At 34.6% G+C, this 27,589-nt stretch overlaps 1 protein-coding gene across 1 annotated transcript in view; it reads right to left on the bottom strand.

Annotated features, from left to right (window-relative positions):
* Nucleotides 1-27,589, bottom strand: part of LOC138703394 (retinal guanylyl cyclase 2) — a 1,174,702-nt gene that overhangs the window by 342,802 nt on the left and 804,311 nt on the right. Inside the window, exon 8 of the mRNA XM_069831228.1 lies at nucleotides 20,108-20,564. Within this exon, the coding sequence (XP_069687329.1) occupies nucleotides 20,108-20,564 (457 nt within the window). The remainder of the gene's footprint in view (nucleotides 1-20,107; nucleotides 20,565-27,589) is intronic.

Genomic DNA, 27,589 nt, shown 5'->3' with positions numbered 1-27,589 from the left:
AAGCGCTTGTCATGTTTTTTCAGTTGTAAAAAGACCTAATGTAATTTACTTGTATTATTCAATAGGTTAAATAAGACAGTTATTTGAAGAATCTCTATACTTATTTTATTTTGTATGTTAATTTGTCGGACCAATATATCTCTTAAATGTAGAGATGAGATTTATTCGTAGAGTGAAAGGTTGTACAAGAAGAGATTTGATAAGTAATTATGACATCCGTGAAGAATTAAATATCTACAATTTAAACGATAAAACTATAAACAAAAATGGAATTCACACCAGTCTCGAATGACTAATGAACGAATTCCAGCACTGACACAACAGATCAAATAAAGGGAAAAGAGATGTAAGAAGTTCTAGGAAGAGGTGGAGTTGAATTCAATATGAAGACGAACAGGTTTTAAAGCCTAAAACATGAAGTGAAGAAGAAGAAGAAGGAGAAGAAGAAGAAGAAGATGATGATGATGATGATGATTAGGTGACGGATTTTGATTACCTAAAAATATACTTAAAATAACCGTTAAAATGCCCTTAAACTAATGGAAAAATCACATAAAATTAAAAGAAAATGACATTTAGCCTACATATGATTCAAAGTACTCGCACCACAACTTCTTAAAAATTAGTCACCTTGTTTCAATGACTGACCTGCAAATCTCGGAGAGAAGAGGCAACTTCCTGGAATTTGGCTAAGATAAAGGAAAAGGGCATGCAAAAAATGGAGGTTTTTAAGAAAAAACTGTAGATTTTAATGAGGGTTTACAGTGTGTTTCAATTGGTGGTGATCCATGTCAGTGCTTTCATTCTCCGTCTCCTCCTCCTTCCATTCTTTACTTTTGTTACCAGATCTTCCAGATGGGGGAGTGTGAATGACAAAACAAATTGAGGTTGCAGCTTGCATCTTACAATATTTATGTTAAAAATACTGTCCCTTCCCTTCCCTTCCCTTCCCTTCCCTTCCCTTCCCTTCCCTTCCCTTCCCTTCCCTTCCCTTCCCTTCCCTTCCCTTCCCTTCCAGGACACGGTGAAAGTTTCTCCCCTTCCAAACAAACAAATTCTAAAGACACCCTCGTACCGACAAAAGAGCAGTAGCGGTCAAAGTCCTCACTTAAAAACTAAACTGTTGTCAAGCATTTTAAGTACTTGCGTTGTGTCAGGTGAAGCCTTCAGTGGAATGAGGGATGGAGTTTAGAGTTTGTTTCACACTATAAAACTCAAACTTCATTGTTATGCACTTATTCAGTAGTTAATACTACTGACCTATCTGCTTAGAAAATGATTTAACAGACCTATCGATAAAGAAGGTAAAATGCATTCCAAATGATCTGAAAGTTCTTCAAAGTATTAAAAATTACAAAAAAATGCTGAAAAAATATAAAAATGACCTATTAGTTCAAAACGTCGAAAAATGCAACATAAGAAATTAATTTTTACATTGATATTAACATGGAAAGGATTTATATATTAACAGGCATCGTCCTAATATGAAAAATAAGAAGATGACTTTTCATCAACATCCGCCCATGATGATGATGATGATGATGATGATGATGATGATGATGATGATGATGATGATGATGATGATTAGAATAATAATGATGGTGGTAGTAGTGATGATGACGATGATGAAATACTGTCATTATGTTATATCTCAGACTTAGTTAAACATATTAAAAAATAACAGCCACACAATGGACGATGAGAATAAAAGTTTAAGATATATTCTAGAATTAAATGGATGCTTGCTTAATGTTAACAGTAGGGAAGACTAAAAGCTTTCCTTCCATTATTAAAATTACAAAGTAACAAAAAAAATTATATGCTATATATACAGTGTTACACTGTTTATAAAAGCAACTAGCGTAGTGCTGTAGATTAAAAGCATTGAAAATATGATTAAAGTTTAAAAGTACACTGAAGTTCATTTTCGTATTGTTTGGCTGAAAAATTTACGCCCTACGCATTTCCGCATATAGTAGACATGCGGAGATTATGAATTCTATATGAGACGTCAGCTAATGGACGGGGTAATACTTTCATTACAGGAACACAGTGAAGTGAAATCGATTTATGAAGAATTTACTGTACGAAGTGTACAGAAAGTGCTGCAATGCTACGAAAAATACGACTTGAGATTTTCAAATAAAGACACTGTCTCAGCATTCGTAATAAGTATATTATTTCAATGTACCGAAGTACATATGATATTTCCATGCAGATATTCTGCGTCATCATACGATGAAAGAGTAATGGAACGGCGGATGGATGGATGGATGGATGGATGGATGGATGGATGGATAGATAGATAGATAGATAGATAGATAGATAGATAGATAGATAGATAGATAGATAGATAGATAGATAGATAGATAGATAGATAGATAGATAGATAGATAGATAGATAGATAGATAGATAGATAGATAGATAGATAGATAGATAGATAGATAGATAGATAGATAGATAGATAGATAGATAGATAGATAGATAGATAGATAGATAGATAGATAGATAGATAGATAGATAGATAGATAGATAGATAGATAGATAGATAGATAGATAGATAGATAGATAGATAGATAGATAGATAGATAGATAGATAGATAGATAGATAGATAGATAGATAGATAGATAGATAGATAGATAGATAGATAGATAGATAGATAGATAGATAGATAGATAGATAGATAGATAGATAAAAATAAATAAATAAGAAAAATAAATAATTAAAAACAAATAAATAAATAAATAGATAAATAAATAAATAAATAAAATACAATTGATTGTTCATGTATCAGTCTCTTTCATTTACAGCGGATTTAAATAACATTTTCGAAAATGTCTCTGAATCTCAAGGCAACGGTCCATTCGCACGGGTGTGAACTGCACGTGTAGCATTTCGCAGCTTCACACGTTTGTTCCTTACTGTACATTCTGCGTCTTTTTGCCAGAGGAACATCTTCAAGGAGTTGTGGTAACTGTTCTTGTAAAAAGTAAAGGTACATCTCACCAGCTAAGTGGCCCGGGGTAAATGAAGGGACCCAGGAACTAGCTGGTCATCTAGAATACCACATCACACATTGAGACTAAATCGAAGCTGAAAATTAGATTCTAACGTGGCACAGGGATTATCGTTCCTCCAGACATGCAAGTTAAGGCTGGTTCACAATAAACAGGAAACGAGAATCGGAACGAAAACGAAAACGAAAACGGTAAAATTGTTAAAATGTGTACATTTAAATGTGAGCATTCACAATTAACGAAAAGCTTGCAGGAGCCCAGGATCGGGAACGGAGAGTTGGCCAAGTTTCAACTTTGGCGTTCACGTTTCCGATCACAGCCCACTAGATTCATTCTATTGCCATCTAAAAGCTATTTTGTCGTATATATTTTGTAGCACGAAGACCGTGACATAACCTATGCATTATTTTGTTCTGTGCTGTGCATCATGGAGCAAGTTTTATTTGATGAGATTTTAATATTGAGCGTTGAGGAAAATCCTCACGTTTACGATAAGCGGCGCTCCTCGTATAAAGATGAGAAAATGAAGGAGAATGCGTGGCTTTCAATAGCTGCATCTTTGAACACTGATCGTAAGTAAATCATATTTTATTACTATATTGGTTGTATTACACACTACATGTTCATGCTTCAATTCAATAACTACTGTTGTGTTCATTTTCGTTCTATTGCAAATGTTTCTTCTCTAATTATTTTACATTATGGTAGAATTAAAATAGGTTGTGATAATAAATATGCATGGGAATATTTATAATACCGTATCTAATGAAACGTTTCAGTTGAAATTTGGAAGTTGGTTAACCTGTGCGTATGTTGGCTGCCTTGTACTCATGAGAGAACGCCATTGGTCAATTATACAGAAATAACATCAGAATGCGTAATATCGACTTTACATATCGTTATTGACATGCATATCGATATGCATAGTCGTCTATGTTCTCAGTTTATTGTGAATCAAAAATTTTCATATTCACGTCCTCTACTTCTCATTTTCATTCTGGTTCTCGTTCCCGGTTTATTGTGAACCAGCCTTTATGCTTAATGACGATTCCGTCCCGCGTAAACTGTGCCTCATCACTAAGGCCGTGACATCGGCATATTTGTAATAGTTTGAGGTCTATTGAAGGTGAAGAACATACGACGCCGGACAGAATGTAGTCGACGTGTTTAAAGTACAGGCAGCGGAAGCGGATTTGACACACGCCTAAGCAAGCACGTTTCGTGTTTTGTATACGATTATTGCGTATTATAAAATCAGACAATACAATCATTGGATATAAGGGTTAATATCGGAAAGGTCTAAAATACTGGTCACGTTCAGAATATTTTTTGGAAATCATACTTAAACTGGCACAAATGTGGTAAAACGTAAGTCTGAATTTTCTTTTTATATATACCGTATTTAGAGTTTTGCATTACAGTTTTACAAAGCCGAAAACGTGTATGGCGTACAATTTATCTTTCCCTACATTTAACTGTTACATTAATTTATTTATCACATCAATTCCGTGCCTTACTTTTCTTGCATGTAGTTTGCTTAGTTTCGGTTCCTGCTGAAATAAACAACAACATTCATTTTCAAAGTTTCAAATGAAAATGACCGCCTAGTGTCGGATAGTATAACCTTGCACGCGGAAAAACTGCGTTCAACATCGACTGAAACCGAGGGCGCATATGTAAAATATTTCATCCATTTCTACATCAAGTTGATAACAATCTCCCTTGTCATCTGACAAAACTCTTGCAATTTTGCATAATGAATTGAAACCACCGTTTTTTTTTTGTATTACTGTGTTCATTTTCGCACACACCTTTTTGTTTATTTCATCTTGCAGATCATTCACTTTTGAGTTGAGATTTACTATCGAAATTTGCTCCACCAATTTGACACCAGTCTTTTCGAGACATTCGATTGTAGAGAGGATAAATCCAAAATTAGATGAAATATATTCACACTGTTATTTAACATTTGGGTCACCAAGAAGAGTTTGGGCATTACTTATGGAAGCTGCATCGTTTCTGTCAAACATCTGTATGACTCCTATCCTTATATCCAATGATTGTATTGTCTTGATTTTATAATACGCAACAATCGTATACAAAAGACGGAAAGTGCTTGCTTAGGCGTGTGTCAAATTCGCTTCCTCTGCCTGTACTTGAAACACGTCCGGCGTCGTGTGTTCAATTTCAATCGACCTCAAACTAACATAAATATACCGATGTCACGGCCCTACTCAACATTGAACATTATGAAGCGGTACCGCTGTCGGTTCCCATTTAGTCAGTTACAGAACTGCAAACGTTGAGCACGATCTTTTCCTTTTAAATGCTACACTTCTTGCATTCTTGCAAATGAAAAGGATACAGTCCGTTCTCATGAAGAGTTCTCCATGCCTTGGACTGTGAAACGTTAAATCGGCTACCTAGGCGTCTTGTACTAGTACGTGGACTATGTCCTATTTCATCAAGAATGTTTTCATCTCCTCGCACGTCTCGAGTTCTTTCGTATTGAATACGAACGCTGGGAAGAATACCAGTTTGTCGCAATGGTCGATACGTTTCACTAAAAGTTTTTGAACTCGGAATCCTACGATCAGGATAATGACGGTGATGTAATTTGCATAAGAGGTAACAGCTTAATAAATAGCGACTATCACCAACGTTCACGTAGTTATAGCAAAAAAAAAAAATGCCTAACACTTCATTCACTATGACGCGTTTCGAAAATGTGTTGTAACTTCGTAATTATGAATGTGATCTCAGTAATTTATTTACATTTTTTGTTCCAAATAATCTCAGGAATCGCCTCCATAAATAAACTGGGGGAGAACTTCGTGAATAACCCTGTATTATGTTTACCCAAGAAAATTAATTTAATAAAAATAAGTTAATAATAATAATAATAATAATAATAATAATAATAATAATAATAATAATAATAATAATAACAATAATGTTATTTATCCATATGCTCTTAGCAAAGAAAGTACGTACATGGGTATAGAGTTCTTCAAGAGGTAGGGGATTTTTAAATAGTTCAATTTTTTTTTTAAATAAGGCTAACATATATAAAACTACCATTTCACTCACATAGGAAGAGAACTCATTCATGTAAACGCAGATCAACATGAGGTCCAAATATGACTGTCGTTTTCTTTTCCAAATTAATGTAATTTCTTTCAGATTTTGTACAGTATTCAGAAGATAATTTTATTATGCAATTTTTATGGGATTTTCCGAATAACTGCTCGAAAATTCTCAATTGAATTCACTATAAACCTGAGTAACATCAATTAACGCACGTATGTAGAGACAGTGCAGCTATTGAGAACATATTATTTGCTCAACAGCAATAATTAACAAATGAACAGAATGAACAGCTTTGATTTGTTACTGCTCGAAACAAATTTGATAAAACAAAGGAAATGAAAAATCTTAAAAGAAGAATACTTACGCTAAGCCATATTTATTTTAATTATACTATGAATAAATATTAAGTGTAAACCTCTTTTTAAAAAAAGTTTGAAGAGTTTCAAAAGTGTCTTGATTTCGAATGATCATAATATAGGCCTTACAATTTGCGTTGTTACGTCGCACACAAGATAATAAAAGAAGTACTCGTCAAAATGGAGTTAAGATTGAAATTTTCTCATCTACAGTGCATATGCCTTAAATTGTCTGTTTTGTACTGCTTTTGTTTTGACATGTAGCCCTGAATTCGACCTAAACTAACAAAAAATGAAAGCATGTTGTGGAACAGAAATACAACTTCAGTTACCATGGAAATGCTTACGTCTTATCCGATAAAATGTACAGCTCACTATGACTGACTAAGATAAAATGACAATGTGAACGAGTCCATTGGAGTCCATATATACAGGGTGTTTAAAAATACGGGGCATAATTTCAGGTATGTATTTCTCACATGTAGACAATCAAAATAGTTCATTACAACATGTGTCCGGAAATGCTTTATTTCCGAGTTATGGCCTGCACAACATTGAAATTCACCGGAACGTTTATCTTTCCGCAGGACGTTGCCGTCAAAGGAGACATTAAGAGGGCACTCTGAAAGTTCATTCCGAGGCGAAGGTTACATTCAGTGTTGTGTAGGCATTAGACTGTGCGACATGTATTCAAATCAAGAGCTGGCAGAGATACACTTCATGTACGGTAAGGCGGACGACAATGCTGCGCTGGCTCGTCGTTTGTACCAGGAGAGGTACCCACAGCGACAATGTCCAGATCGGAAGACATTTGTACGTCTCCATTACCGTCTGTGCGAGTATGGAAAATTTAACTCTCCTGGTTTGGGAAGGGGACGACCAAGATCTACAACTCCAGAAGTACAGGAGGAGATTCTGGAGGCTGTGAACATGACTCCATCTATCAGCACACGAAGGGTAGCGTTGCAAGTCAATGTTCCTCATACAACTGTCTGGAGACTGTTGAAAGAGTATCAATTGTATGCTTATCATTTGCAACGTGTACAGGCCCTGTCACCAGCAGAATACCCTGCACGAGTTAGGTTCTGTCAGTTGCCTCAGGTACGCCGAGAAGAGTCTTGCGACCTCGGATACCACTCCACTGAAGATGTCTGCCGCAGTTGCAGACGAAACGTCTGGTATAAAACCAACCAATAGACCACGGCCTCTCAGCCCGGAAAATGAATCTAGATCTATAGACTCCGGCCGTGAAAGCCTACACTGCATTTTTAGTAATCTTTGGTTTCGAATCACCTTGATTTATATTATTTACAATATTTAGGAAGTCGTGATAGCTTCTGTTGTGGAATTTTGTTACCCCTTCCATTGTATTATATGATATAGAAACGAAAATGAATGGCTAGGAAATGAATTTGGCTACTATTAGACGTAATGGAGAAATTTAATGCAGATGTGAGAAAATTAAAAAGAAATATATTAACAAATAACAGACGAATTTTTCATATTTCATATATATTATATAGAGAGCAATAGAAGGCTGCTGAAAGATGTTTCATTTCGATAAATAATGGGTTACAAACTGGAACTGGTTTCTTTTTCAGATTTTCAATTTCAGTCTCCATTACGACGCTATCGTTGAGTTTAAGTTTGATTTAAAAAAATTGTTTTATTACAAAATAATATAAATTTTTGGCATGATGATATAAATTTTATGGGTTATAAAATCTCTTTTCAAAGTAATATAAATAGTATTGATATAAATTGTATCAGTTTACGTTGTAAAGCATATAACAATTTTAACAAATAAATTCCCATATCAAGCTGCAAGAAACAACAACAAAAAAAGGAAAAAAAAAAAAAAAAACAATATACAAACATCAAAAGAAAGTATGAACTTTAGGTGTTGTCAAGGAGGGAAACAAACATATACGTATGTACAAAGAGAAAATTGTTTCCTCTATGGTAATTCAGCTGTTACCAGACGGGACCAAGCATGACCTAGTGTGTCACCACATTTTCGGTAATCGCGATCGGAGCTAATCGCGATTAGAGACTGTAGTCTGTCACCAGTATTAGTCTCTTCTGTTTAAATGCACAGTCATAATACTCATAATGCACTATGTGGACCAGGTATGGACATACGCTTGCGTGTCGTAATAGCTGCTTTAGCTAGAGTCTGATTAAGGCATGAGAGCGAAGAGAAGGTGGCTTGTGCTTTGCACTCTGAAAATGCGGGAGCTGAATAACAAGAACACAGCTTAATTGTGTTTACAGTTCTGCACAAGGAGGATAGGGATTGAAGCGAAATCCCATTCGACTTACTGTTAACGCAGTGCGTGATTCTACGTGCACAATGACTGACTGTGTCTTCTGAACGTACGTACACAATAATAGACTGACTCAATTTAGATACAAAGCAGTTATTTCTAAGTAATACGGAACTTCAAAGTAAGATATAAAGAACACATCTCCGATTTTAAACATAACAGAACAAAGTCAAAATATGCATCCCATCTCATTCAAAACGGACACGAACTTGGCTCAGTAAATGATACTTTAACAATAATTAAAACATATAAAGATAATATTCATATAAATACAGCGGAAGAATATTATATTTCGAAATATTATAAAAGAAATAAATCTTTAATTAATGAAAATTCACCTACCTTACAGAACACACTATACAACATATGACGTGATGTATTCATGCGCGCACTGTCCACATTTTCCTTAGGCCATGACATACGTATTCGTCACACAGTCCTCACACAACCACCACATAATCAACATCTAAGAAGCCAAGTCTATATAGATATTTTTATGCTGTTTTGGATAATATAACTAAAAAGCTTGATTTATACATTCACTCAACTAAATTATAATTTTAAATTGCTACCAGTACATAATAACAGCACACAATATTTATTTTCGTAACTATTCCATTACCCAAAATAACAGCACCGAATTTTGACCTTCATTTAAATTCATATGATGCCAGTCAAATACTTGCTTCATCAATATCATTAGTAGTGATTTATTTATTCAATATTTGATCTTTTTCAGTTAACTCTGATACTTGACTTGCGCCATACCACACTTTCATTACAATTACAGTATTGGATATCGACAATACATCGCCATGTAAGTTTCTTCCATTTAACATATCACACAAATTAAATGTTAAATCCGTTAAAATTGGGTCATCAACTTATTGATTTCAATTACTTCCAGATTGGAGGAACAGCATTATCCAAAATCAAATATACATTACTAATCAACATCAAACAACCCAACGTACAATATATTGGCATTTATAATAAAACCATATAAATTTGAAAATATTCAAATAATTACGTGACACAAACCATGATACATAAGTTTCTGAATGGTGGAAATATATATATATTATTGTGAAACAGAAATAGGAATATAATAAATATAATCACTGTAATTTTGCAACTCTTCACATTCATAATACTTTTTATCTTAGTTTTAAATATTATTATTTTTATTACGTTTAAATCATGTCATTTTATTATTTTATTTGTGAAGACTTGCAATCATATATATTTTGTAATCTATACGTGTATTTTAAGTAAGTGACAATCAAGGCAGTCATATAAGAATGTCAATGTGTACCGCAGCAATGTTGGTTTTTAATATATCTCATTTGCATGCCACTAAATATGTTTTGTATTTGTAGAGATTGTGTAGAGAGCACTGATATTGCTGAAATGTACTTCGTATCTGATGATGTTGGCTTAGTCCAACGAAAACGTTCATACGTCCTTTAAATATGTAATGTAAAGGTGTAGCACCTTAAACATATGCTGTGAAATCAGTGACTGAAATAAATACTTTTAAGATACAATACAGACTTCGCTGAAAATTAAAAATGAATTGTAAAATAATTAAATTGTGCCTCGAAAGTGCTAGCTATTAAACAAAACTAACAAATTCAAGTAAGGATTTGCTGGCTACAGTTTCTTTTTGGAAGAGGGGGCAAAAAATTAATAATTAGATACGCGACCTCTACAGCAAGCTGTGTTAATTTATAGTCGCGACGCTGTTATTCCCGGCGTGACTCCTCCTCTTTGCTTACGTCTTAGGAAGTGAAGGCTCTATAAAGTGTAGGTAGGTAGTATCGTTCGCCATTTTTGTTCTTTCGTTGCCGAGCTACCAGACGAGAAATCTATTTGCCACACCGTTAAACATTATCATGTCGTAGCTCCTATGATAATAAATCAAACGCACTGTAATTCAGCAAATAATTGAGTGGCAAATAACGTCCTCGTGTGCTTTCTGCGAACGCCAACGAAAGAGCCAAAATGGCGGGTGATTATATTAAGTGTTTATCGATATTTATCGAGCCTTTGGAATTGCATAACATCATCATGAGCGAATCACAAGACGCACACGTTTAAATGTAGCCGACCTACACCGTGATTGGTTGCCGGAAATAACAGCGACGGGACTTTAGATTATATTCTGTACTTCTAGCCTAGGAGTCGCCAGCATTTTACGCCTGCAGTAAACTCTCGATTAACTGGGATGTTTATTATCCAGGACGATCCATAGTGAAATCCATATCATGAATAATGTTTTTAATGTGCTGTAGACTAATTATTAAAACCATGTTTTTATTTCAAATTTTGAAAATCAGCCTACATAGTATTCAAAACTGCACGTCCTTAACCTACAAAACACAGAAATAGTCGTGATACTACTGCGATCATATTATATCATCTTATCAAACGTATTTGAGCCTTCTGCAACTAGAGAAAAAAATACGAGGAATTCAGTATCGATAGTCCCTTCCCTATAAAAAAAATCACAGTGGCTGCTGCATATCCTGTTTTCAGCGTACAGTATTTACAATACTAATGATTAAAGAGGAAATATTCACCTTCGACAAAGTTCCTACTTTATTTATTTATTTTATTCGTGCACCTCGTTCTCAAAGTTCTAGTCTAGGTTCATGAATATTCAATTCACACGTATCTATAGTCTGCATACTGAAAATTTTCCCATCCATCGCTTAAGGGGAATCGCTCAGTATTCTACAAGTTTACGCTATTATTTAATGTAAATTAAATTAAATTATGATGTAAGGAAATACTGAATTATATTAAATGATACTAGGTTATAGAAAATAATTATAAATATGATTTTGATACGCACAGAAAACCAACAAGCGGGAGAACGTAATCAACTGTAGCATATGACATAATATAGCCCTGTGCCGCATGGAACGCTCCTGCCATCTAACGGTAAAACTTCGCATAAGATATCCCTATTTCACGTCTCGCAAGGACGGGAGGAATGCGTGTTGAGAAACATTAACACACAAAATGATATCCGAATGAAATTTTCAACACACAACTCAATTTAAGAACACACGCTCTTTGACTCCACATTACATTACACAAACACACCCCCACAGGAAAAACAAACAAAAGGCGCCAAGACCAGAACCAAACAGTTCTGAAGATGGCCCATAACAGGCTGAAACATGTTAACCAGGTACTGTAAAAATTTAACACGAGGAAGACATATAATATATATTCCGATGTATATTTTGTGTTTCATTACATTCATAGTGTAATTCTGGGCACTTTAATATTGCTTGAATTCGTGCATATTTTATGATTTGAAATCCTGTCCCTAATTGAGGGCTTTGCCGGAAGAAAGGCGGATAGACATATACGCCCTTCTTCGGGAAAACGGTTTAAAATGTAGTGAATAATTGAGGGGTTTGCCGGAAAAGGGCGTACGTCAATATGGGCGTATACGTCAGGCAATCTAAGATTTTAAAACACACCTGAATAAAATGTTATACAGAGTGTGAACAAAATTATAGATTAAATTAAAAATCTTAGCGAGTATATATGTTTTGTAGCATTTAGCCAATTTATATTATTAAATTTCCTTATATTTGTACAATATAAAACTTCGGTGTATACGCCCTTTATCCATATAATGATTTGCTTAGGGGATTTAATGTAGATTTCAGATTTAAATTTCACACGGACTTGAAACAAAGATACATTTTATGACATTTATTATCTACTTCTAAAGGAATTTACATTATTTCAGGTTTACTAAGTAGACATTAAGTATGCAAACAAAATCTCAGAATATAACAGAAAAAGAAAATCTCCATTTTGTGTGAACATAAATAAATAAAATTTATACTTTGTATAATCCTGATAACAATAAGCCAAAAAATCTGAATATTTTAACAAATCTCTTTATAGAACATAAAATATTTCCGTCTGAATCTCTGAGTTTCATAAGTTTGTTTACTTTTATAGCAAGGACAATAATGAACATAAAAAGCAGTCAAAGGAGACAAATTGACTGACTAAATTGAACTATGAATGACTTTCTTCAATTTGACATTCAAACCATTCTCGACTTTCTTGGTCCAAAAAACGGGAACAAATCTCTCACGTGACTTTACTTTCGAGGATTCAAGGGCACACGCTGAATAGACTTCGGAGTTATAGAAATATTGAAAAATCTCCCTCTGCCGAGACGTACTTACTCTTTCGAAGCACTTCTGACTGCAACAACTTTCAATTACGTTATTTTTCTTACCGGGTACAAATTTTTCACTTCAAGAAACGTGCGGTTCTCCCTTAATCTTACGCCTTTTTGATGTGTCTTTCTTTCTGTTCGTCTTGTCCATCCTCAGCCGCTTCCGTCCCGTCATATTGCTTAGTCTCTACCAACAGAAAACACACACAGTACAGTATGCGTAACGCGTAGCACTAGTTGTAGACTGAATAAATCGCGCACGCACGCACGCAGCCCTGTCCTGCAGGTATGTACAGTACAATCAAAACAAAATTTCGCTACTATAATTATATAATAATACATTTTAAACCGTTTTCCCGAAGAAGGGCGTATAGGTCTATGCGCTTTTCTTCCGGCAAACCCCTCAATTATAGTAGCGAAATTTTGTTTTGATTGTAGTGTATATACCTGTAGGACAGGGCTGCGTGCATGTATACCATTTTATTCAGGTGCGTTTTAAAATCTTAGATGGCATGTATCTCAATTCGCCATATTGACGTATACGCCCTTTGTCCGCAAACTCCTCATTTATGAGTAATTAAAATATGAGTTTATCGTAAGATTAATTAAATTCTGATGTACCCTATATCTGGATAACGCAATCGGGCCGAGTCATCGAGTAGGTGAGGCTAGCAGACCTGATTCTTGTGCAGGACATCAGCTCATCACAGATTCAATGCGCGGAAGAACGGGCGGTATGTGGTGGGCTGAAGCAATCCACTCGAACCGCAACAGCTCCATCCTCAGCAAGAGACTCCACATCTGAGCGAGTGGAGGGGGTGGAGGACTGTATTCTCTAACACTTCTCCAGTTAAGAGAATCATTATGAGGCAGGAGAACCTACTTGTGACTGCTTCTTGACGTGGTTGAAAGACCTGCTTACCTCTTTGATCTCGATTGAGGAGGCCGTGCCAAAGACAGTCTTACAGAAAATGGCAGGCAGAGGAGAATATGAACAAGAAGTGTTTGCATTCATGACAGAGTAAGGACCACATCTGTGACTCACAAGGAAGGTTCACCAAGTGATAATAGATTTTCGCAACGATTTTTCCCCCATACGTTCCATTTGAAAAAGAAATCTCCTGGCCTTCAAGATATGATTTTTCAAAATAATCGCTTGACACCCATAGGCTTATAAGTCTTGTATTTCCATTACCATCGTGAAGAAGAACATGTTTAATGTCTCAAAAGTTCATACATTGCCCTCAAAACCAGGGGAGCTTATGAAAACTCATCTGTTCAAGTGGTTTCAAGAGGTAGGGGAGAAGTGGGTACAGTAAGACAGGGAGAACAGTGAGACATTTTTTATTAGATGGTAAATTTTGATGTTGAAATGTTTGTAACAGTGGAGTTGTATGTTGCATGATTAAAGTACCGGTAACAGTATTTTCATACTCGATTTGATTCTAGTTATAAAGGTGAGTGATGAAAAAATAATTCGTAATTTTTCACTCTAGAAGTAAAATTTTGGCTTGTGTTTAATGAAGGTTATATTGGATATACAAATTAAATAGAAATATAAAACTTTTGTTACCTAATACTATGGTATTTGACGTTATGTTTTGCAAAATTTCGTCTTTCTTGTTTTCATTTTGAAGTGATGGTGCCATTTTTAAACGAACTATGTGTAAAGGGAACAGTGAGACTTGTCATTAAAGGGTACACTGAGACGTCTCACTGTTCTCATTTACCAATGATTTGCAAAAATAACCTGTAATTATATTACATTTACCGGTAACTAACATTAAAAATGAACATACTAGTAACCAATTTAGGAACTATAGCTTAAAATAATGGATACATTACATTTGAATAGTTTCTTAAATAAAAAATTATTCACAAAATTTAAAAAAAATATTAAAAAATAATAAAGAATTAAATTAAATTCTTATAATTATAAGCTTTGTTGTCACCAAAAATTCATTTTATTTTTTAGCAAAAGTTTGAAAAGTCATGGAAAATTCACTTTTCCAAATGTTCCAGATGTTTCAATGGTTTCGAAGTCAGACATCAAAACGATTCTAAATAAGTCTACAGAACACGGTAAGATAAAGAGACAGCAAGCTTTCTTTTCTTTTGAAATAAATGTAAATCATTTCAATGTCCTTAATAGATACTAGTGTCTCACTGTACCCTCCTGAATGGGAACAGTGAGACATTTGCATTTTTTTGACAAACACGCATTGTATATTATGTCCTTTATCTATTAACATTTCTGTTTATGTATTATTGTACTCCATGTTTTAATGTATATTTCTGTTGCACTTGATTTTAAAAATACTTGAAATTTCACTTGCATACATATGTCTTAATATTTAGTGTCTCACTGTACCCACTACTCCCCTATACTTTCCATCTGTTTGTGATCATAGCATTGTTTTGGTAGACGCGTGGACATGTTACTGAGGTACACAGGCTATAGAAAGAGTAACTCCAGAAGGTAAAACGGTGGAAGCGTCAACAATTCGAAGGCACACAACTCCGACTGTTCAGCCTTTTCACGTTTATGGCTTTAGACCTTGGACACATTTCATTCGTAAGTTCTCTGATAGTGTTTTGTTATTTGGCACTACTATTATATTGCATCAGAGAAATAATGCGATAAAGTTGTAGTCCTTAACACATAATCAGTTTACATCTCCTAGATATGTAAATACCATATGTTTAAATACGGCTGGAATAAAACCTGGTAACTTGACAACGACTGACAACTTCGTCACTTCTGTAGAATTCTGTATTCAAGTTAATGTGCTCTAAAGCTAACGTCGAGAAATTTATGTTTCTGAAATGTTATTGATGCAAAGTTCCACTGTGTTTTAGCAAATTTAAAACGAATTCCACTACTATGATCAGTACAGTAATTTCAGATAAGATTACATTTCCTTATGATTTCTTCATAGACTATTCTATAGTTAACTTCATGAATATTATGTATCTGGTATGCCATTTCCATAACCTATATTATTTAAGGAGATTTTGACAGTACGGTATGCAGCTAGATGAAATTTATTGCCTGCTATGTCTAGCACATAGCATTGTTTGCATTAGCTGTTATAGCTCTGGATTGAAGAATTTGAAAAAAAAAAATCATATCTCGAAAACTAAGGCTTTCTCCGAATGTAGAAATTTATAGGGACGTTTCTTATTTCAAATGGGACGTATGTGGGAAAAGTCGTTGTGAAAATCCATTATCACTTAGTGAGCTTTCCTTGTCAGTGATAGTGCGCTGGTTTTCCAACCGGAACACATTGGTTCGATCTATAGCCTAATTGTGACAATTTTTGGTGGAAAAGGAGACGTTGTAGAATTTTTTTCATGGTTTTTACAAAGACTATATCGATGCATGAGCCGCTGAATGTTATAAGCACCGTTGCCGATGCAAGGTAAAAGAAGGAGAACAAGGGGAATACAAGGTAAGTAAGGAGATGCATGTAGAACAAGGACACAAGGTGAACAAGGGGAATACAAGGAAAATAAGGGGAATACACGTGAAACCAAAAAGGTACACAGAAAAAAAAAGAATTGCAAGGATAACAAGGGGAATACAAGGCAAATAAGGAAATGCATGTAGAAAAAGAAGAATACAAGGTGAACAAGGGAATACAAGCAGAATAAGGGGAATACAAGTGAAACCAAGAAAGTACACGGAAAAAAAAGAATTGCAAGGATAACAAGGGAAATGCATGTAGAACAAGAAGAATACAAGGTGAACAAGGGAATACAAGGAGAATAAGGGGAATACACGTAAAACTAAGAAAGTACATGTAAAAAAAATAATTGAAAGGATAACAAGGGGAATACAAGGTCAATAAGGAAATGCATGTAGAACAAGAAGAATACAAGGTGAGCAAGGAGAACACAAGGATAAAAAGGGAAATAGAAGCATAACAAGGGGAATACATGTAGAAAAAGAGAATTATAAGGATAACATGAAGAATACAAGGTGAGCAAGGAAAATACAAGATAAAGGAGGCGAATAAAAGAGAATGAGGATAAGAAGAGGAATAGGGCTACAAGGAGAACAATAGAAATACAAGAAGAATTCCGAAAAAAGGGGAACAAAGAGAAGGCGAGGAGTAAAAGGGGAAGGCTAAGAGAAAAGAGGGAAGACAGTAAGGACAAAGCGGAGGTAAGAAGAAAGAGGGGAATGTACAGAGTGGGCGAAAAGTTCACATACATTATTTCTAATATACAGGGTTTAAGTGAAAAAGTGAAATAACCAGGTATACTCAAGGAACATTAAGAGAATCCTATAGCTATGAAAGACCCTATTTTGTTGTGAAATGTACGGTTAAATAGATAATTAAGTTTAAACGTCCAATAGAGCGGCAACATCGCGTAATTTCTCGTGGCAGTGAATGAATTTCAATGTAAACAAATCATTACACAGGGCCACCTGCCGGGTATAACCTCTTGGGCTTACAATGACCCATCTGTCTTTGAACTTGAATGTAAACAAAACATTACGTAGGCTATGCGTTGGCCATACCGTTGTCTTTGAACTTCAATGTAAAAAAAAAAAAAAAAAAACATTACGTATTGTTCATTTCCACTAGCTTATTAAAAGTTATTCATAATTTAATGATACTTATAAACAATGTTTAACGCTAGAGTCATTAGACATCAAATCACAATAAGAACATTGAAAACCTCACCTGAAGTCCCGATTCGGGTGACGGTGCGCACGTAGACAAACTACTCTGCCGTTCTGCTAGCAGTGCAGGAATATGTTTGTTTACGTCATGCGTACAGAATAGAATCTTACGCCCTCCAACTCGGGACTTGGGCGTAGCTAATATAATTTAACGAAATTATATATATATATATATATATATATATATTTTTTTTTTTTACAGGAACACTTCTTTATTCTACACCGACATTAAAACTGATACAATTTCTTCAGCGAGAGAGGAATCAGTTGATATTTTTATTTATCTTTTTTCCGTGGGAAAGTCTATCAAATATCGATATATCCACTTATCCCCCTGTTAAATATTAATATAAAATATGGTGCATGCATAGTTATGCAAATCGTACTCCTAGCTATAATATGAACTATTGTTCGAAAGTCTACCGTAAGTCGTTTCAAGTTTATGCCCTTTGAAACTGGAGATTTTTACGGAATTACGATAAATTTAACGCATTACGGTAAGAAAACATGGACTTACACGATAACAGACTTCACACAATAAAGAGAAATGTTAAATGTTATGTTTTATTTAACGACGCTCGCAACTGCCGAGGTTATATCGCGTCGCCGGTGTGCCGAAATTTTTTCCGCAGGAGTTCTTTTACGTGCCAGTAAATTTACTAATACGAGCCTGTCGCATTTAAACACATTTAATACCATCGACTTGGCCCGGATCGAACCCACAACCTCGGGCTATACCAACTGCGCCAACCAGGCCGACACACACACACACACACACACACACACACACACAATAAAGTATCTCCTACCACTCTATAGGCCTACATATAGTATATTGTTTATTGTGTACATTTTATTCAATTGTCGATTTCTGGTTTACTTATGTGAATCCTACTTACTTATAATCTAATACTAATATGTATTCCAATGTGTTCATTTTTATTTTTTACTGTGTACATTTTTTATTGAATTACCAGCTTCTGTTTTTGTGTGATTCATATTTGATTCTAACAACATTAATATGTATTCCATTGTTAATTTTATTTTATGAGGTAAATTTTTATGTAACTACCTCTTTTGATCTCATTCTCTCTGATCTTCTGCAGCTAATTAGTTTCAATATTGGTAAATCAAATTTGAGAAAGCGATCTCTCTTGTATTTACAGACAACAAAACACTATTTCATAAAATGTCTTCACCTTTATTAATGCTTCGAACTTACAATCAACTATCAAATAAACAGGATTTAGATTTTTCTTTATCGTATAATATGTACAAGAAAAAGTTATGTAAAGCATTACTTGAAACACATGTTCTGTGTTGGTGAGTTTTTGAATAAATTAATTCAGCCTACTGGGCCTGCTGTGTAGTGCTGTATATTGAATTTATTAACATGGTGTTGTATTTGCTCTGCGATTTGCCAATTATAGCTACGCCTACATTTTGCCATTTTGCATTTTTGGCTGTGATGTCTGTACTTGGCTCTTTTTGATTTGTTTTTATTTGGAGTTTTTCATTTATATCTGTATCTGTGTATTTTATTTAGGTGGTATCTATTTGTTTTTTTTCTTCTCTTTTCCATTTTTAATTTGTAATTACACTTGCATCTGTTTTACCTCTTTTTTTCGTGTTGTAGAGGATTTTTGCTGACAAGCGAATGCACGAGGTTAGACACTGCCCTACATATAGACATAGAATGTACTGATTCAGCTATTCAGTTTGTTCACATAATGTCGGCATCTGCTAACCTCTATGCGATATTTATTACATGAAATAGTTAAGTATTATGTAAACGAGGAACTGAAATTTAAATATAAATATGACTGTTGTAAAAGATAATTAGATAATTATAGCAGCAGTGATGACTTATATACACTTGTTTATTACACAGTTAAAAAAAAAGAGAATTTCAAACTTAGCAAGTAACCAAGTTTGAATGTTTAAAATAAATGCGATAGGGTGAAAACTTGCATTAAATCGTATCAGTATGCAATTACTTAATTCCGATCCAGTTGTATGTTCAATTATGTAAGCAAGTTTTAATCCTGGTTGAGTGTAAGAGAAGGCCTTACGGTCTTAACTCTGCCAGGTTAAATAAAATTATTATTATTATTATTATTATTATTATTATTATTATTATTATTTTAATCTTTTTTTAAATTACACAGTTATACGATTTTTTGCTGTATGATTTCACATGGAATGTCCCTTATCGGTATGTCTTCACATAAGACAATAGTAATCATAACTAATTCTTCGACCACAACTGTATTTTATTCAACTCGTACATAGAGTATAAGCGCTACAGCTAGTAACCATCTTCCCTCTCTCTTGGAACTACCAAGGTGACTTGTGTGACAACACTACTATAAAACTACTTTATGCTTGCTCTGAAGACTGTCTTACCTGAGGATTCGGAATCCGCACAGCTGTCATCGTCAGCAAATTCGCACGTGACGCCTTCCTCCTTGATCCTAGCCCAGTCTTTGAGTAGTGGGACGAGTGGCACTAACAGAAACCTGGATCTGTAGCGTGTCTTGTTGTGCACCTCTTGCTTCACGGCTCCTGACCCGTTTGTACTTTTATTGCTAGCTTCGATTTGAAGTAACGGCCTCCATCGCGACACCAACGTCATAGTGTTCGTGATAGTTTCACTGCTGTTCGCTTGTTTATTGCTAGTGTTTATCAACTCCTCGAACCAGTCGAGCAACACGAACCGATACGCGCACCGCTCGTCGGAGCAACTGTTGTTGTGATGCGCTGTGGAATTGGACGTTCCGTCCTTCGCTTGATGTTTCCCACTCTTGCCTTTCAGTAGGATGTTCAAGCCTTCTTTCAGGTGCTGCCATAGGTCCCACTCTTCCTGCAAAATAAATATGACATCACTGAAATTAACTGGCATTTTCAATTTTTATATAGCTCAACTAAAATATGTTTTTATATTGACTTAATCTGTTTACTATGCATTGCATATTTTTGTTTAGCATAACTGATGAATTGTATGTGCTGTAAATTGAATGGTATACTGTATAGGTCAACTGATGAATTGTTTAAGCTTATAAATTGAATTAATCTACTTCATATGGATTGTACAATTTTGTATAGCTTAACGAAAATAAGTTTGTAAATGGAACTAATTTGATTGTATATGTTTGTATAGTTTGGCTGGTGAATTGTACAGGGACATCATTTTATTTTTACTTCAATTTTTATTGTACCTGAGTTTTTGAATGTACTTCACTCCCACCCCTTCTACTAGGAAACTTCCAACCGTTCACGACACAGAACCTAGGGCGCGTAAGCAGTACTGAGTTAGTGAGTATAGTACGTTCCAGAAATATGTTCGTGTTTTCCAGTGACGAAAGAGCTTTCAATATTGAATCATATTTTCGCACAGGTACTGTCGTCCGTTTGCCTACGTCGCATCCCGGTTTCCCCCACCTGCTTCTGTTCGCCCCTGTTCTGTAAAGTCTAGTAGCTGGGCTGTCTCAGCTCTTTTCTGAAAACATTAATTTCTGTTAGAAATTGGACGTCGACGTAATATTATGCAAGTGTTTAAAATAACTTAAATAAAAGGGCCTCGTTAAGTAATTAACTCTGACGTGATCCCCCCCCCCTTTCTACGACCCTGCGACAAAACCACTTGAACGGACAGTAGATAGCATGTCTGAGTAATTTTATCTTTTCGGATCGGGCAGAAGTGAAGATTGAATTTACAGTACGTAAGGTACGTACTCTGTTATAGAAGGACGAAACTGGTAATTGGAATTAGGTACAATAGTCTATAGTGCGATAATATGCACAAAAGAACTGAAGCCTGTATCGAAATGAACTGCCACCATTTTCAAAAATGTGTTTAAATATCCATATTATGATTATTTTTCAATTTAACTTAATTCTCTATATTGTACGCTAATGTGCTGTAACAGTGCAATATCACTGCATAATGAATACATCCGAATGGATAGCTCAATTCGTGAGTAAAAACACTAAGTGTTAATACAGTACTGTATTTTGATTAAACAAAAACCTAATGAAAATTATCAAACTCAAAATTGCGATATTTCCTAGTTTACATAAATGGACGAACTACTTTTCTTCCCTCCTATACCTAGTAAAGTGATTTGTATTTTACGCCAGTATCATCGAACTCCAGTCGTGGAAGGGGTAGCAAACGGTGTTTCCTGTTTCAATCGTTAATAGAAAGGTATAGCCAGGTTAATATTAAAAATGTTACTAAAAATAAAATGATGTCCCTGTATATGCTTTTAAAATGATTACTAGTCTGTGTAACTCTACTGAAGAATTGTATATAGGCCTACTGTAAATTGAATGGTAGTCTGTATAGCTCAATTGGTAAATTGTATATGATGTAAATTGTATAGTAGTCTGTATAGCTCAACTGAATTGTTTATGATTATAAATTGAATTAATCTACTTGATATTAATTGCACAAATTTGTATAGCTTAATGAAAGTATGCTTGTAAATTAAATTAATCTCCTTACTTTGTATTGTATATATTTGTATAGTTTTGGCCGACGAATTGTATATTCTTTAAATTGAATAGTAATCTGTATAGCTCTATTGATAAATTGTTTGTGTATGTAATTTGAAGTAGTTAACATGATATGTATTATAAATTTCTGTATATGACAACTGGTTGAATTGTTTATGCCTTAAATTTAATTAACTTACTTGTATTGTATTGTATTATACATAGAGCTCAACTTATGAATGATCGTTTGCGTTTGTAAATTTAATAATCTGATTGGCTATGTATTGTATACTTTTAGTAGAGCCATCGATGTAGCTCAGTCAGCAGACTCGCTGGGCTGCTGATCCGGAGCTGCGTTCGGGCTTGGGTTGGATCCCCCTTTGGTCTTTGGTTTCTTCCGAGGTTTTCCACAGCCGTGGGACTGAAGCCGGATGGTCTATGGCGAGTCCTCGGCATCAACCCCTTTGATTTGATTATCTCCCTTTGATTTGATTACCTGGTTGGGTTTTTCCGAGGTTTTCCCCAACCAAAAGGCAAATGCCGGGTAATATTTTGGGGAATCTTCGTACCTCACCTCATCTCACTACATCTCGCCAAAATATTGTAAAAAATTGCACAAAATTGTAAAAATTGTAAAAAAATTACTAAATTGTAAAACTGTAAAAATTTGTAAAAATTATAATTGTAATATTGTAAAATTTTGACTTGTTCCACATCTTAAAGCTTCATTGCTCATGTAAGATCTATTTAATAAAATAAATGAATAAATGAATGAATGAATGAATGAATGAATGACTGCATCTGTACTTAATCCATTAATTTTATTACACAGAAGATTAATAAAAATCTGTCTAATCAAAAATATGGATTACCCAACCAATTTCATTTCTACAGATTTTAAAGTATTAACTATTGAAGAAATTTATAAATATAGTTTACGGTACTAACTTACTATCACAGAAATAAAATAAAACATAAATCTAATCGACATGAATATCGTACTCGAAGACAAAACTTTCACTTACTTACTGGCTTTTAAGGAATCCGGAGGTCCATTGCCGCCCTCACATAAGCCCGCCATAGGTCCCTATCCTGAGCAAGATTAATCCAGTCTCTATCATCATATCCCACCTCCCTCAAATCCATTTGAATATTATCTTCCCATCTACGTCTCGGCATCCCTAATGGTCTTTTTTCCTACGGCCTCCCAACTAACACTCTATATGCATTTCTGGATTCGCCCATACGTGCTACATGTCATGCTCATCTCAAACTTCTGGATTTAATATTCCTAATTATGTCAGGTGAAGAATACAATGCGTACAGTCTGAGTTGTGTAACTTTCTCCATTCTTCTGTAACTTCATCCCTCTTAACCTCAAATATTTTTCTAAGAATTTCAAGCCAACATTTTTTTTTTAAATTAGGAAAAGTAAATTTCCTTAATTGTTATTCCATTTTTGTAGTTACAAAAGTCATCAGAGTTCCTGTATGATGAAATGCGCTTTTTTATTCTGTCCTATATATCTGTGGTTGTGTCTAGTCAGGCGCAACCACTTCAAGGCAGGATATTCGAACGAATGTCCAACCTCACCCGTTGATCTACGACCGGTCGAATATAAACCGGTTCTAAGTGCTGTTCTGCAGCACTCTACTCCCAACCTCACCTTATGCAAGAGATACAACAGTAGAGCAAGTACGTGATGATTCTGATGAAGAAATTTAAATTACAAGTCACATAAATCGCTTAAAAGTATCTTCCTGAAATGTTCTGTTACAGAGACCAAGAAGACAGGAGATAGCAACTAAGTCTTTGCAATTATTTTTATAAAACAATTAATACCAACAAAATAATAATAATAATACCGTATATAATACCTCTTGTTACTGGGTGGGTCAATTCATAATATGTCAATAAACATTGAAAAATATTTCAGGTTTCTATTTTGACTCTAACGAAAGATAACGAGTAAATAAATATGACAAAATTTTTAACTTCAATTATCTCTAAACTATAATAATAATAATAATAATAATAATAATAATAATAATAATAATAATAATAATAATAATAATAATAATAATAATAATAATGATAATAGTAATAATAATAATAATAATAATAATAATAATAATAATGATTTATTTAATCTGGCAGAGTTAAGGCCATACGGCCTTCTCTAACACTCAACCAGGAGTAAAACTGCGTTACGAAAAACACTACAAAGTTACAAAGTACACTACAATTTTACACACAAAACTGAATAAGATAATAATAATAATAATAATAATAATAATAATAATAATAATAATAATAATAATAATAAAATGTAAACAACAAGTAAGTAGAAATCAGACACAATATATAACATACAGAAAGAAAAGAAAAAGCATAATAAAATATGAACAGCAGGTCAAAATAAATGAGACATACAAAGTATAAAAAATAAGACAATTATTGGTAATAATAATAATAATAATAATGATAAATAATAATAATAATAATAAAAATAATAATAATAATAATAATAATAATAATAATAATAGTAATAAAATAGTGCAGTACAAATCATACAATGAATACAATATTTTTAAGTACACACAGTAAGGAAAATTATGATTTTATATATAGCTTAACTTATCATCACATTATCGATATACCATTATCGGAAAATATGAAAAGAAAAATATAAAATAAGTTAAATATCACTAGAACAGAAAAAATAAATGTGAATACTTGGAAACATGCAACACAACACTTGTTATAATAGTAAGTTAGTTTGGCAACTCGTCATAAGATAATTTTCTAACTTGGATTTGAAAGATTTCAATGTTCGGCAGCCCTTGACTTAAGGCGGCAGAGAGTTCCAGTGATTAGAGGTAGCAACAGTGAAAGATGAGGAATACACAGATGATGTGTGAAGTGGAATTTCTAGCGTGTTATCGCGTTGTGATCGAGTATTAATATTATGATAGCGAGAGAGAGAGTATGAAAATGAGCGAATAAATAATAGGGGGATGAAGTGTGCATAATTCGAGAGAAAAAGTGAGTGCAGATGATTCTGGACTTCATGAGTTTCGCTTGTATGCCGACTATAAAGTTTAGGATGCATATTACAACAGATGATATCTATAATTCAATTCAAGGTTGGTTCATATTCATTTGCACAAGGGAGTATTCGCATAGATCACAGCATGTCCTGTGGTATGCGTCAAGTATTACAGAATATAAGAAATGTGATTAGAAGAACATTCTATAACCAGAATTCTTACCAGTCGCAATATTATAGACCTCAAGAAAGTCTGGCAGTCTGAAATATATTACCTGAGACGCACGAGACGCTGTAATGTGCTGTGGGATCGAGGCTCTGATGGCCTGCTTCTATCATCCGCGCAGAGTAGAAGTATATGAAAGAAAATGAGCCGAGAAATCTTTTCAGACATCTTTTTGAATAGCATGAAAGTAGAGATGTGAAGTTCACAAGAAAACCATCTAAGAGGTACAACCACGCACAATTGTAGAGGTCAGTATTGTGTTCAGTAATAGAATTTAGATCTTCCATGTACCATACAATATTGTACCTTTTTTACAAAGTGCCATTCTAAATTTACTTTTCTCTTTCTTGCAGCGGTCTGGTTGTTTTCGATTACTGTTAATTATACTGACTAATTTTGACGTGACTTCATCTTTAAGGTAGACTACAAACGGGAAAAAGATTATATTTTATATGTAACAGGAAACAGTCATACAGTAATATAAAAGCGTATAAACAGTACTTATTTGAGTAATTTTATTATGCTTTATCAATGGCTGTGTTTACCTATCGTCTGAGAGAGATGAAGGTGATAATACCAGCGAAATGAGCCCAGGGTCCAGCGTCGAAAGTTACTCAGCATTTGCTCTTAATGGGTTGAGGGAAAATCTCGGACAAACTTCAACCAGGTAACTTGTCTCAACCAAGGTTTGAAACCGGGGGCCGTTCGTTTCACGGACAGATATGCTAACCGTTACTCCATACCGGTGGATAAAATTAATCATAGTTCATGCATTAATATATATGGTGATCCAAGAGGAATAGTAAAAACTTTAGGAGTTGGTAGTACTAACTTTTCTGAGGATAAATGTTCATATACACATATGTCCAATTTTCAATGTGTTTGGAGATACAGTTATTTGAATTTTACGCATAAGAGGCTTTATAAATGGTATCAAGCAACGACAAATAACTAGTATTATAGTATTATAACTAGTATTAGTATTATAGCGTCGTGCATTACAGGCGCTATGTTCTGTCCAAGTTTGTCGAGTATGTCGAAGTTCGATATTTGCCAAGTTCGCTCTGCAGAAGGAGGCCTGTCGTTTTTATTCCACTTCGTTATAAAAATATTAGCTTTCCTCCACTCAACCCCCTTCATGTTTTAACCGCTTAAGGATTTCAGGGCAGATCTTGCGATTAGTTTTCATATGAAATACTCGCCTGTTGCTTTTTATTTTAATTGATTATTAACGACGCTAGATCAACTGCTAGATTATGTAGCGCCGGTGAGACTGGTGATAGCGAGATGGTATTTGGCGAGATGAGGCCGAGGATTCGCAATAGATTACCTGACATTCGCCTTACGGTTGGGGAAAACCTTGAAAAACCCAACTAGGTACTCACCCCAAGCGAGGATCGAACCACTCTCGATCGCAAATTCGGATAAGTAGGCAAGCGCCTCAGCCGACCAAGCTAGGCTGGTGGCTATCTCTTATGTTCGACGATTGCAGGACGCTACTACGTACTACCGACCACGTACAAAGAAATAGTACGGGTCGCTCTTCTGAGATCTTCTGAGCGCAGCACTGCTCATAATGGATGTAGGAAACAGCAGTTTGTAGTTCCCTTGGCTACAAGGATAGGCATATTCTTCCAACATCACGGAGCCCCTGTACATTTTGCTGTCAGGTGACACATTATCTAAATCTCACAATCCCTGAATGATGGATCAGCATTGGCCAACAATTTCCCCAGACCTTTCTCCTACTGATTTTTGTCTGTGGGGGAGTATGAAAGGCGAAGTGCACGAAAACAAAGTAAATACAAGGGATGAATTGGTTGCTCGTTGTCTATTGCAAAACTTTCTTCGGATGTCTTTCTGTAGTCATTCTTTGGAGGTAGGATGTCCATTGTATATTTTGTGGCGCACTGGTCCATAATTGTTCAATTTCTCCATGAATACGATATATGTAATACAGCCCATTATACTTTTGTGGCCTAAACACTTTTACAGGCCCTAGGGCCAAAAAATATATATATTGTTTGTTTACATAATATTTATTTAATTGGCAACAACTTTTCTTCATTTTGGCTTCAATAACAACTCCAGAAGGAATTTCGGTTTCAACAGATCC

Source organism: Periplaneta americana, chromosome 7, assembly GCF_040183065.1.
Source record: "Periplaneta americana isolate PAMFEO1 chromosome 7, P.americana_PAMFEO1_priV1, whole genome shotgun sequence".
Classification (NCBI taxonomy): domain Eukaryota; kingdom Metazoa; phylum Arthropoda; class Insecta; order Blattodea; family Blattidae; genus Periplaneta; species Periplaneta americana.
Note: the sequence above shows the minus strand (reverse complement) of the source record. Positions and strands in the feature narration are given on the sequence as shown.